This window comes from Atractosteus spatula, chromosome 6 (assembly GCF_055471065.1).
Source record: "Atractosteus spatula isolate fAtrSpa1 chromosome 6, fAtrSpa1.hap1, whole genome shotgun sequence".
NCBI classification, from domain to species: Eukaryota; Metazoa; Chordata; class Actinopteri; order Semionotiformes; family Lepisosteidae; genus Atractosteus; species Atractosteus spatula.
The window spans coordinates 47,608,214-47,621,578 of record NC_142711.1 but is presented as its reverse complement, the minus strand read 5'-3'; the positions used below and the strand labels follow the sequence as shown (position 1 = coordinate 47,621,578).

Below are 13,365 nucleotides of genomic sequence, written 5' to 3'. Positions count from 1 at the left end.
AAAAATGGCAAGAGTTTTTCATTCATCCATTGGACAGATGTTTGACCTTTAAGAATGATGAATTTTCTGCACCACAAAGCCCGTTGTGCACCTTTTCCTGTTCTGAGAGCATGCTGACCTCTTTAAATGTCATTCTTTAACAGTCCTTCTTGAGGTCTTTCCTGCTGGGAAGAAGGTGTCTTTCAGTACGTTTTAAAGGCCCTTTTGGAGCTACAGTGCCACTAGAAAAAAAGTAAATGTGTAAATCTTGCCATTTCTCAAAAGGAAGAAACATTTTTTGAGCCCTGTTTACTACACGTCAGCATACCACATTGATTGGTCTTAATCCCCGTAAGAAAATGATGGATTGAAATTGATAGAAGTGCAATAAAATGTAATAAAAATTCAGGTCTCTCGGGCTGCTGATTGTTTTAACTTTCAACCAAGTGTCCTTGACAAAAGGTGCTTTACCAATAAAAATTAATAAATGGATTATTATCATTATGAGATTAGATAAAGGTTTTTCCTTTATCTAATAAGAGGACAGTATTAAGGAGTCAGAAGATTTTTCTACTGTGCCTGGGGAAATATATGTTTTTTTGTTTGGTTTTTGGCTTGTCCATTTCAGAATACAAAGTTAAGATTTTAATAATTTAATAGCGCGAGAAACAGTCAGCACTCCACCAAATAAAACCTTGTGCAGCACTTCCATTACTGGTCAGCACTTGATCATTTTCATACCTGACCTGCTGTTGAGTTTGTGTAGAAGACGGTAGATGAAGGGTGCATTTTGCACTGCAGCAGTTCAGATCTCAATAAAAAAAAATCTTTGATCATGTGTTTGATTAAAAAAAAATGCAGACTGATGTGGAGAGGGTCAGGGGAACTGCTGTAAAACGTCCAGGAGATGAATATTTGATTTCTGCTATGGTAGATCCAGAAGCCCCTCTACCAGACATTTTGCAAACCTTCACGGTCACGGGTGGAACAGTACTGAGGGTTGTTGTGGTCTTCACCAAACCGCGACCCTCAAGTAGGATGGTGCATTGCTACATTTTTTTTAGCCCCAGTCGAAAGAGTGCTTAAATGGTTCATGACGTATGTTTCCACTGTAGTATCGATTTCCATGGCTCTCTGAATCAGCCAGTCGATAATCAGTTATCTTAAGGTTTTTGTCCAGTATCTGTTAGGTCAGCTAACCAAGCTGAAGGAAACTAAAGCCTCGGGTTGCATTCTCCATGTGACACTTGTGAAAACATTTAATTGCCACTGTTCCTAGGTTCCGATTTAATTGAGAATGAGGGAGGGCACGCCTAACACCTTTGAAATAACAGCCCTGAGTGTCATTTATCCTGATTTGTGCTGACAATAATAATTTCTTACACTTATATAGTCCTTTTCTGGACACTCCACTCACAGTGCATTACATGCTGGGGACTGCCCTGGGGTACAGTGGGGACTCCCCTCCACCATCACCAATGTGCAACCTCCACCTGGATGATGCGACGGCAGCCATAGTGCACCAATACACTCGTCACACATCAGCTATCAGTGGGGAGTGATGAAGCCAACTAATAGATTATTAGGAGGCCATGATTGGTAAAGACCCATGGGAAATTTGGCCAGGACACCCCTACTCTTTTCTAGAAACGCCCTGGGATTTTTAATGACCACAGAGAGTCAGGACCTCAGTTTTACGTCACATCCATAGGACAGCGTCTTTCTTACAGTATAGTGGTCCTGTCACAATATTGGGACACTAGGTCCCACAAAGTGAGGACTCCCTACTGGTCCGTCTAATGCCTCTTCCAGCAGCAACCTTAGTTTTTCCCAAGAGGTCTCCCGTCCAGGTACTGACCAGGCTCACACATGCTTAGCTTCAGTGGGCTGCCAATTGTGAGTTGCAGGGTGATATGGCTGCTGGCCACCACTGATAATCCTGTTTGTCAGTTTTTAGCAGTGTGCAGTGGCTGACATACTCGTGGTCACTTCATTTCTAAACGAAACACAATAGTTGTCCACTGAGAAGTGGCTAAAACTTTTCCTTTCCACCGCATGTATGACTCTGCCTAGCCTGCAGCCTGCGCTTCAAGCACTGATGCGGTAGTGCAGCGTGCTCACTTAATTCTTATGATATGTGGCTTACTGCTTCTTTCCGCAATGCGAACAGGCCGCCGAAACATGTTGGAGGACAAGTGCAGCATGCAGGGAAGTTGCATAGTTCGGCATTCGCCCAGGAAATGCTGCCGACGGCCCTGTTTCCAAGTCGGACCACTGTCTGATCCACAGCCGTTCAGTGACACCACTGGTCTCAGGTCCCGCACACTTGTGGGATGGTGTACATTGAAGCTGGTGGTCTTCTGGAGATTTGTTATTGCTACAGCTAACAGCTTTTGCAGATTTGTCAAGATGCTTTGCGTCTAAATGAAGAAATGGGGGAAAAAAAGCACATTTAATGCAGTGTCTGTGTGTATCAAGTGGAATTTGGACTCCAAATAAAAAAAATACACCTATTCTGGAACCTCGGAGCACCCACCCTGCCTCGCTTGATAGAGTAGGGTTTCTGGGAAGGAAATTTCAAGAAGAGTCATTTCTTCTGCACTGTGGACCCTCTGTCAGTGGGATTCAAAAACATCATTTTTGCAAAGCAAATAGTCCAGAGTGGAGAAAGTGGAAGATAAAATAGACTGATTGTTGGAATGTTGACACCTGTTGTCATGCTAACCAGAATTTAACCTGCTGCTGATTTCAGTTCCACATCCGATCTCTCCGAATCAAAGGAAGCAGTAAAGAGTCTTCTTCGAGAGCCCGCGGCAGTGGGGACACTTGCCACTCGAAATCTTTTAACCAGGCAAGAACCCCATCTTTTCTGCCCAGAATGGGCACACCACCAAAAGCGGCGAAGAGAATTATGGGAAAATGAGAAGCAGCGGGTGATGTTTATTTTTTTATCACAACACAGAGAGACTCCACTTTCAGTACTTAAGAAGCAGAAAATAATAACATCAGGCATTGAAGCCGACACAATGGCCTAAACCATAATGGAGCCATGTGGGAGAGTGAGAACAAAGACCACAGCCGTTCGAAATATGCTGAGGAAGATTATGAGGATTAAATTGAATCAACATCTGTTTTTGTTTGTGTTTTAAGTAGTGTGACAACTGCTCTGACCAAGTGTAAGGGAACCACAGCTCTTTTAGCCCGGGCCACTAATCTTTAGATCTTTTGAATACATTAAACAACTGCAGTGAGTCTTAATTGGTTAATTGACTCAGATGCTGACCATCACTTTGATCATTAAGGGCTGCAGGAAAGGTTAGTGGTTAATAAGATCGGCAGCACATATCCTCTGTTTATTTGACTCGCTTAAGAAATTTTCATACATATCGGTATGATATTTAGATTCTTCCTTTCTTTCTTTCTTTGTGTATTTGTAGCGTTAAATACATATTCCCAACAAAGAACTAGTATTCCCAAAGCCCTACATGGATTAACCAGATAAACAGGCATTGTCTGTGCTCTTTTCCTTGTGTCTTAACACTGAACCAAAGTTACACAGCACAAGTATTGTTTAACATACACTGGAGTTTCAGAACATGCAAAACATGGAATTTAATTTTGTGTTCTAATTATGAAGTAATGTAGCAGAATATTAGTAGTAACACAGTTAGTAGTATTAAAATAAGAGGGAGGATTTTGGACCAGTTTGCTAGATGATTTTTGGCTTTATAAAAGCACTTATTACAATATTTCATTCTGGGCACCGGCAAGGAGTGGGTTTAAACATATATTTTAGACCCAGCGATTTAGTTAAAATGAATGAAAAAATGCACTATTCCATTCACTAATCCAAATAGTTGAACAGTGTATCTTTAAGATTACTGTCAAGAAATACTCGAGAGTTTCATTTCTTCAGTAGGGGCCTTGTATACAAATGTCATATGAATGCCCACTCAGATGAACTGCTGCTTGCATCTGGTTTCTGAAAGCCAATAATTCAATTGAAGTGGCAAATTGAAAACAGTAAGGCCTCGTGTGTGGTTAAATGGTTCCTAAAAAAGACCACTTGGTTCTTAAAAGGCAACGGTTTAACATTGTAAAATGAGATGTCATAAAAAATAAGAACATGAAGTTGAGTTTTCTTGATGACTGTTATTAAATCCTGATCTAAAGTCTTTTAGTCTCCAACTGCTGTTCTGTTGTCTGATCACAGATATATAGCAGAGAGTGAAGGCAGAACACAAACAAAAAATGAGAAAAATTGATTGATTTATTGGATTGGTATAATCCCCTCCACCCTACTAAAAAGTACATTGAACTCAAAAAATAGATTGCCCTTTATTTCTAGTATTGCCAGAGAATGTGAATGCCAAGCTGTGGATATTTAAAAAGAGATTAAAAAAATTGGAAGAAGGGTATACAGTATGTACCTGAATGTGGTTCAGAGGCCCTGTATCCAGCAGTCCTAGTGTGGTAGGTTTGATTTAGTTAGTCAATGCAGTACCTCATACTGTGCTGTAGTCATCTGACTGCTCATACAGGGATTCTCCTGCTGCTGTTTCTTATCTTACACATGTAAAGTGACTGAGTATTGTAGAAGAGGCTCAGTAGTGCCCTCTGTGGTGGACAGCCACAATTCTCTGCTGTCAAGTTTCATTTTTATGATAGTACTTCTGTTTATTTTATTTTTTTTGTACTCATGGTTTTCCATTTTGTTTTTCCCTGCAAATTTAGGCCAAAGAGCTTCCAACATACAAGGACAATGACTTCATCAACGACGGTCAAAAGATTTACATCGACGAAAACAACAAAAAGATGTTTCTGGAGAAACTGAAAAAAGATGTGGAGGTGAGCGTTTAGGTTAAACACATGTAAACTTGGACCAGAAAACTAGGAAAGACCAACTCTGCATTAGACAGCTGTACAGAGGCTTTTGCCTCTGTAAGAGGCCAGATATGACTGAGATCCAGGATTTCTGCAGCATGCTGGGATAGGTATGATCGAACAGGTCTCAAAGCTCAAAAAGAAGTGGCTGTTGTCTGCTTTTCATCCTTCAACCCTTTTCAGTTGACTGTTTGATATAATGTTTGTTTTCTGCATTTCATAAAGTATTATATTATTGGTAATGAATATTGGATCCATTACAAACCACCAAGAAACTTGTGAATTTTTCAGAATATAATGAAGTATGTAATATTTTGGAACATATTTGGTTTTATGACCCTAGCCGTTCCCTTTTTTATGACCTTAGTCATTCTCAGGAAATTAAAAACAAAAAAAATTAAAGTCTCATTATTAGGTATTATTTTCAAATATACCATATTTGTAAATTCACATAATTCACAGTTGTGAGTACAATATGAGATAAGGAATGGCCTTGTTTACTCAGACCTTTGTAAATGGTTTTATCGTACTGAACTGTTTATATAGGTATAATGTGTTAAGCAAACTACAGTATGAAACACAAATAATTTGGATGTTTGAGTGTTTGTGCTGGTCAGGGTGCACTGGCTGCAGAGGAGCAACTAATTCCACACTGAAAAGAGGAAAAAACTTTTTTTGTTGTTTACAAATAGGTACTCACATTGTGTACATAAATATAAACAAATTAACCTCTAAAAAGGCAAAATCCAGAAGAAACGGACAATGCTGAATACTAAATACTGTGAAATCCACCTATTATGCAACATCAATTTAAATCAAATATATTTTTATTTTAATAGTTGTAGTGTTGGTAGTTCCACGTTAAAATTCAAATCTGAAACATCTTAAAAAGAGAGTTGATAACTGAGGCTTCTTGATGTTGACTACCGAATTTAACAAGTGGTTTACAGGAATGCACAGTTTTAACGCAGCAGATCACAAATTAGGAAGCTACCGTGACAGATTTAAACAGGGCTTACGGTGTAAATTTTTCACCAAAGTACAAAGTACCATTCTCATGCACCAAAACATGTAAAGTTAATCAAAATGCAAAGCTAAATGTTCATCGCTCAAACCAAGAAGTAGCAGCTAGCAATCCAGCAAAGCTGCAGGTGTAACCAGGTGAGGATGTTTGCCATTGTGCAGTGACATGAGAGGCCAGATGGAAAATAGGGACCTGCTAGCTTAGTGTGAGGAAAACCTGGGTGTGCATCTTTCCATTTGTCAGTGCACTTGAGGTGGGGAAGGGTCGCTCTCTGCACATTCTTTTCTGGACCTTACTTGGCGTGCAAATTTAAAATAGTTTCATGAAGTGGTCAAGGAGATGGCAGAGAAGTTACTCTTCTTAAGCATTCACACAGTTTTCAAGTAGTGGCAACGTGACCGAAGCACCCTAGGTAATTTAACATGCTCAGCCACGTTGCGTAATCAGTCTAGTCATTTATAACTCACAGCAAACAAATAACAATACACAGCGTGCACTAATCACCATGTTCTATTTCTGTGCGGTAAGGGAGATTACTGTGGATGCAGAGCAGTGCAGTTTTCAGATGTGCTCTGTAAAACCGTCAGCTAAGAAGCAATCGATAGTAAACAGAAAGCTGTGTCTGGGGTAGTTGTGGAGATAAGTGCTTTTACATTAGATGCAAGTCAGAGAAGTGGGTCTTAAGTAATGAAAAGGTTGCTAAACATTATTTACATTTTAAATGGCAAGCAGCTACAGTAGGCTGGCTGGCTTGTTTCGAAGAGCATCAGTCCCTGGGATAACAGAATAATAATGAGCTCAAGTATTTTGATTTCATTAAAAATCCAAGTGCTCTCTGTTTTGGCATCATTGGCGAGTTACAGTTGCCGGTGTGAGTTGATTAAGAATCTGTAAAAATAGCTGTTCGAAAAGCCATTTTTTAAAATGAATGCAGGGATGGAGAAATGTTTGTCCATGTCCCGCTTGAGCTCTAGGTATGATTTCCTGGTTGGCCTCAGCATGATTGCAGGGAGTGTTTATGTGTGAGACGTTGCCTGAGCAGTGGGATGCTCCCATTAACAATCGACACGACCGGTTTTATTAGCCACGACAGAGCTGACCCAGCTTATAGGCTTGGAGGGAGCAGTGGCTACAGTGTGAGAAATTCCAGGAGGAAGTAACTTATACAACAGCAAAACGACTATACCCATCCATCTGTGTGAAAATGATCTGCGTGCTCGGATGCCATTCAGGACTACCGCAGACAGCTGAGAGACCAGATCACTGCCGTATGTGCCTTAAGCCAAACTATGAATTGGCTTCATTACTCTGCTCTCCTCCCCACTGATAGCTGATGTGTGGTGAGCGTTCTGGCGCACTATGGCTGCTGCTGCATCATCCAGGTGGATGCTGCACATTGGTGGTGGTGGAGGGGAGTCCCCATTACCTGTAAAAGCGCTTTGAGTGGAGTGTCCAGAAAAGTGCTATATAAGTGTAAGCAATTATTATTATTATTATTGTTATTATGTGGGCAGCAGAATATCTGAGACAGGAGAGGGAGGGGCGTTTTATTCAAAGTTAAGAAGTGACCACGACAACTCGGATTTAAAAAGGCATGCCAAACACCAACTGGTTAAAGGAACTAAATCTCCATGGTTTTGAAAAAAGGAGATTGTGGGGGGTGGGTGCAAATATTTCATATCCTGAAAGGTTTTGACAAAGATATCCCAAAGGATGACTAAATGCTCAGTAAAGAAATAGGGACATAATGTGCTGTAGGAGGTTCTTTTTTATGGAAAAGGTTGTGAGTGTCTGGTAGATATTCTCCATTACCTTTTGAAAAAGTATTGCAGACCCTCAGATCAATGAGCTACCACTGTAGCAACCATATGAGCGTTAGGGGTCAAACCGACCTTCATCTGTAAATATTCTTATTGTCATAAATATAAGGTGATCTGAATAAAAGGGTTTTCATATGGGCAAAATGTAATCATTATCAGAATGTTTCCTGTACTTAAGGTTCTACTGTATGAAGAAAATTGTTAAGTAGTACCTTAACCAAAGTTTAAAAGACATGATTACATCATGACTAGCCGTATTTTCTGTTCCATTTTTTTTTTAAGGTAAAACACATGCTTGCAGGGCCTTAAGCCTTTTAGAAAAAGTTAATCAGATTAACATACGGCACACTTTCTCCCAATCCGGTCCAGAAAATCCACTAATGTCAAAAACCAAAATATTTACTTTTAAATCTTTGGTTCTCTGCGCTGCAACTCTCTGGGAACTAAACAGACACTGGGAATTATTCACTGTGTACCCCACCATTTAAAATAGTGTGTTCCAAGACTGACTGGAAAAAAAAAATTCCCCATTTTACTTAGTTTCTCTTGTTGCTAAGAAGGTTAAAATACAAACAGTAAAAAAACTGCTGTGTTTTATGGGCCCTTTAAGGATTGCGGCGATTTATTTTCTCCTCGTTCAGACAAGTATTTCATTTGCAGCACAACCTGAAACCTATTCTGTTTCATGATGTGCAGAATTGTATAACCGATTTTAAGGGTGAGATCCAGAATGCTGCTCAGTACAGCTTGTGTGTTCGACTCATCAGAAGGAAGAAATGTTACCTTAATCCCAGGTGGCAACAACACATCTTTAATCCTGCCGTTGGTCCTCTTGAGGCTAAAGACAAGGGCTCAGACACACACCCACACACTTACAGACACTGGTGCCTTGCACACAGTGGTGTCGAAATGGGTGCAGTCACTGTGCCGAAACCTGCTTATTTTTTAAGCACTTAAATTTCCATTAGAGAGTTTCTTGGAAATTGGAAGTAGGCAGCAATTATCGTGGAGCGCGTTAAGTGGCCTTTTCTGCAATCACTCAGTAGTTCAGAGCAGGAGTATTAAAAACAGATCCAGTGTTTGGCAGTGCGCTCCTTTTCTGGCAGCTTGAAAATGTCTGCATTTTCTTTTTCCTTTGCAGCTGTGTCTTTAGTGTAAGATGTTCAAGTGACATAATAGGGCTTTTTATTAATAAATATTGGGTATTACTCGAGGTGGCTATGGTATTCTCTGTTCGCTTTGCAGCATCACAGCAGGGAAGTGTTACCAAGTGAAAACTGGAAAAAAAGTTTTTGGCACTCGATGGAGACTAAGAGCCCATGAAGTGTTGTACACGAATAAAAGTTGATACCAGTGGTGTGTTTTCTGACAATTCATTCAATTGGTCTTCCCTGATCCTCAACTGTAGCATCTAATTGAGGAATAATTTAGAAAAATGCAATCTACAGCTGTCCCAGTGTTTTAGCATAAAATTGCATTCAATTTGAAATTGAAGTGTGATTTTGTCTTGTCCTGCGTGTTAACCCAATTTTAAAATCTAGTGGTGGCAAGTGCAGGTAAATGTGATTTATGATGGAGCGTTTTTGTGCTTTGCAAACCAAATGCATTTATAAACCGATAATGGCGAGTTGATCAATTTGGTCGTGTTCCGTTAATTTATTAAAGTATTCAAAAATTCTCAAGGGCACTAACATTCAATTCAGTGAATTTCTTCCGTTTCAATGTTGAAACACAAACCAGAGGTCACAAGGGTCACCTACCTGAAAGTGCATTTAAGTATGAGAACAGGATTCACTTCTTTACACAGAGGGTTGTGGGAGAATGGAATAATCTACCCAGCCATGTTGATGAGGCCCAAACCCTGGATGCTTTTAAGAAAGTGCAGTTTGAGACCCTCAGATCAAATAGCTGCTAACTACCAAATAGGCTGGATGGTCCAGATAAGTAACCTCTCTTATGTTCTTATGAATACACTGTCAAGTTCTGACCACAAAAAAGTGTAAATATTTTAGCACTAGTGACAAAAATTCACAGGTGCCTCACCTCTCTGCTCTCGGTATAGGCAATATCTCTCTGGCGCCGAATCTGTCCGATTGGTTGCAGCCTGAAGCCGAATTGTGCTGCCAATGTAGTGTAGGCCTCAAAGACAATGGATGAGATTTTATAGCCGTGGAGAGTCAGAAAAATTAATATGAATGAAGAGAAGGTCCATTTAGGGGCTATAATCTTAAAACGTTTCACCAAATTAATTAGGAAAACTTGTTTTGTCATAGAAATCTTCCTTTACAACCCAGAAAAAAATAAAAGGTTAATAAACCCAATGGTTACCAGTTTTGAGTAATTTTGACGACTGTGAAGAGTTGTTCTCTTCTTTGCAAAAAAAAAAAACAACAACAACTAATCGTTCTAGAAATGAATCTCTCCCTCCTCCCAGTGCCTGGGACTTGTTCTGCTGGTTTATCATCGTCGCTCATAGTGTCTGCTGTCTGCCGCCACAGTTCATGGCCCAGCTGAAGCTCATGGACTACAGCCTGCTGGTGGGTATCCACGACGTGGAGAAGGCAGAGCAGGAAGAGATGGAGTGCGAGGAGAACGAGGGGGAGGAGGACGCCGAGAGTGATGGCACACACCCTGTGGGGACCCCCCCGGACAGCCCCAGCAACACCCTGGACAGCTCCAAGCCCATGGGCCCTGGGGAGTTCGACCCCGCCATCGATGTTTACGCCATAAAGAGCCATGAGAGTAAGTTCCGCAGGGACACAACAAACGCTTACATGTCCAGGGGTGTGCATCTAGTGTCCGGTTTTGCTAACTGTGTACTACAGGTTAGCATAGTAATGAACAACAAGGTTTTCTTTTCTGCCAAGCTAAAGCATGTAAATCTAACAGCTGTGAAGGTCCTAGTCCTCCTTTAGTCTGGGGAAATACAGCTGCTCAAGATATGAAGCAAAATGAAAGTGGAGGCCAACATTAACCATTTAAAGTGAACTGTTTAAGCACATTTTTATTGCAAAAAACATGTTCATTTTCTGAATCTGTTCATGAAGTCAGATTTAAAGACTGTTGTTTTTAAACAAAACTGTAGAGAGAAGTCCTGTAATATTCTTAACCTTTTTTTGCTATAGCTTTTTCTTTTCTTGAACCGTTCTTGTCATGAAATGATCTGATGTTCTTGTTTCCTGCTGAGCTTTTCCGATGTCAGAATGAGCCGTTTTTGTGGGGAAGCATTTGATGGGAAATTTTTTTTTTAAAGTTGGCTTCTCTCTCCCTTTAAGGACAAGAATAAAGAAATATCTCCTCACGCCTCAAAATAGTCAGACACGACTGCTAGATTTTGGCAACCTTGTAATTGTTTTTCATGTTTTTGATGGGAATCATTTTTTAGAAGCGTTTTGTCAGAAATGCACTGTCTGAAGTCTGTCAGGCCTGTCTTTCATGTACCTAAACTACCATCCAGAAGTGATACAAGATATCTGTGGTGTGATATTCTGATGAATGTGTGTTTATTTCTTCAGGAAATGTACTTTCCCTGTGTCGTGATTAACTGCCTGGCTGGCTTGTTTTAGTTGCTTTCACTTGTAAAGTGCTACATTTGTGTCCATTCTAGATGCTCCGCGGAAAGAAGTTTATTTCATGGCGATAATTGACATTCTCACACATTACGATGCAAAAAAGAAGGCCGCCCATGCTGCCAAAACAGTTAAGCACGGGGTGAGTAGAATGATTGTAGTTCTGGTGTCTGGGACTGTATTAGGTGTGTACAAAACTGTAATGGCTGATTCATGATTAATTGCAATTGCAGTCTGATTGTTGACTGTTGCACAGTTGTAACTGTGAGCCCCTACTTATAATATAATCCCTTCTGTAATCTGTGATATAGTTGCATCACTGAGTAATAATTACAGCAACACTATTATTGTGAGGCAGCAAAAGATAAACAGAGCAGGTCACCACTAGTCTAGGTATTTCAGAACCAAATCCCAAACCAGCACTAGGGGGCTTGCAGACAGATGATTTTTTCACAAGTTGCCATTTGTGATAGAGTCTGAAGTTTTGGATTTAGATGTACTTTTGGCTAGCGTTGTACGTCATGACGTCTCTGTAATTCAGGACGCATAATTAGAACCAAAAACAAGTGCCCCTTACGGAGTGCACTAAAAAATGAATTGTTTCACTTCTATTAGTCTGTTCTGTTATAGAATAAAACTAATGAATACTGTTTGAAATTTGTTTTTGAAATACAGAAAATGTTGAATTTGGGAAAACATTAATACTGTTACTCACCCTGGATAAGATCATCAGTGATGCTGCTAATATTATTCTCATTAGTTGTGATATAGTGGGAACAAGTGTTTTCTAAAATTAAAAGCAAATGTTGAAAAAAATCATTGTTTTTGCAACGTGAAATGCTTGCCTTAGGGTAAATGGTACAGTCCTGTAGTAGCACTAAATGACAATAATAAAACCGAAATAAACCATTTTGAAAACTTGGGTGCTAGATCTATCCATTAGCTGGAATAAAAATTACTTTTTCCAGTACGCATAACACAAGGGGATCAAAGATATGTCTGTAGTAATTACCAGTACAGGATCTTGCTTCAATAAATTTATATTTCTAAAACCTATTGCTGTAGTCCTCAAATAAATTTGAACTTTTTGATGTGCACTTCTATGGAGACTGTCAACATATACACAATGAGAGTAAACCATTTCCTAAACTAGCTCATACCTAAACAACCAAAGGCAGCCTATTTGGAGGGTATTTTACGATGACAGGATTTTTGTGTGACATGACTATTCGGCGGATAAAAATCTCATCCGAAATTACACATCTGGAAATGTATGTAGTACCTTTCACAAGACACTGGAGCAAACTCTACAAAACGAACTTAAGGGTATATGAAAGGTCTTTTTCTTCAAGTGTCTCGAAGATCAATGAAAAGACGTGCTCTGACAGAATCGCATTGTCAGATGTTTTAAGACTGTTGCATTTATATTGACTCACATTAATTCTTGCAGTTTCATTTTTAAATACACTTTTCAGTTGCATTTCACCATTTTTCAAGCAGAAGCTTTTTAATATTTTCTGACCATATTAATGGTGCCAAGTTAATATTTTGGGGGGGGGGAAAAAGTTGCTTTTCATTATCATTATGTGAAATTATAACATGTAACATAATGGATAGCTTTGATGAAAGAAGAAGTATAAAACTGTTTTTTTGTTCTATAAATTAGTGTGAATTTTACCCACACGTAATCCCCTTGGACACCAGTGTGAAGACTGTCACAATGCTCTCTGTGAATTTGAATCCTTTTGCACTGAAGTCAAAAGCACAGAGTAACCCTCGGTGTGTTTCTCGCAGGCTGGTGCAGAGATCTCGACTGTGAATCCAGAGCAGTATTCCAAGCGGTTCTACGACTTCATCACCAACATCTTGACATAGTCTGCCACCGGGGCGCGGGGCACAGAGGGACAAGTGACAGAGGGGCCGCAGCAGTGTCTGGCGAGGGGCGGGCACACAGCCTGAGTTGGCCTATCACAGAGCAGCTACAGTCGCAGCCACGGCAACCTTTGTCCATCTCTTTTGGGTGGGGGGGGAAGGGGAGGGGCAGGGGTGGGGGGGGAAGAGGCTAAGAGGGAGGGTGGGAGGGGAAGGA

General features: G+C 40.2%; 1 protein-coding gene across 5 annotated transcripts in view; it reads left to right on the top strand.

Annotated features, from left to right (window-relative positions):
• Nucleotides 1-13,297, top strand: part of pip4k2aa (phosphatidylinositol-5-phosphate 4-kinase, type II, alpha a) — a 95,994-nt gene extending 82,697 nt beyond the window's left edge. For 3 of the 5 annotated variants that reach the window (XM_088918862.1, XM_088918861.1, XM_088918860.1), the window contains 4 exons: nt 4,714-4,827; nt 10,206-10,449; nt 11,315-11,418; nt 13,071-13,297. In XM_088918862.1, coding sequence (XP_088774988.1) covers nt 4,714-4,827; nt 10,206-10,449; nt 11,315-11,418; nt 13,071-13,151 — 543 coding nt within the window. In that variant the 3' untranslated portion in view covers nt 13,152-13,297. Of the gene's footprint in view, nt 1-2,731; nt 2,831-4,713; nt 4,828-10,205; nt 10,450-11,314; nt 11,419-13,070 lie in introns of all 5 variants that reach the window. The other 2 variants (XM_088918863.1, XM_088918859.1) reach the window with 1 other exon arrangement.
• Nucleotides 13,298-13,365: the final 68 nt, after the last annotated feature.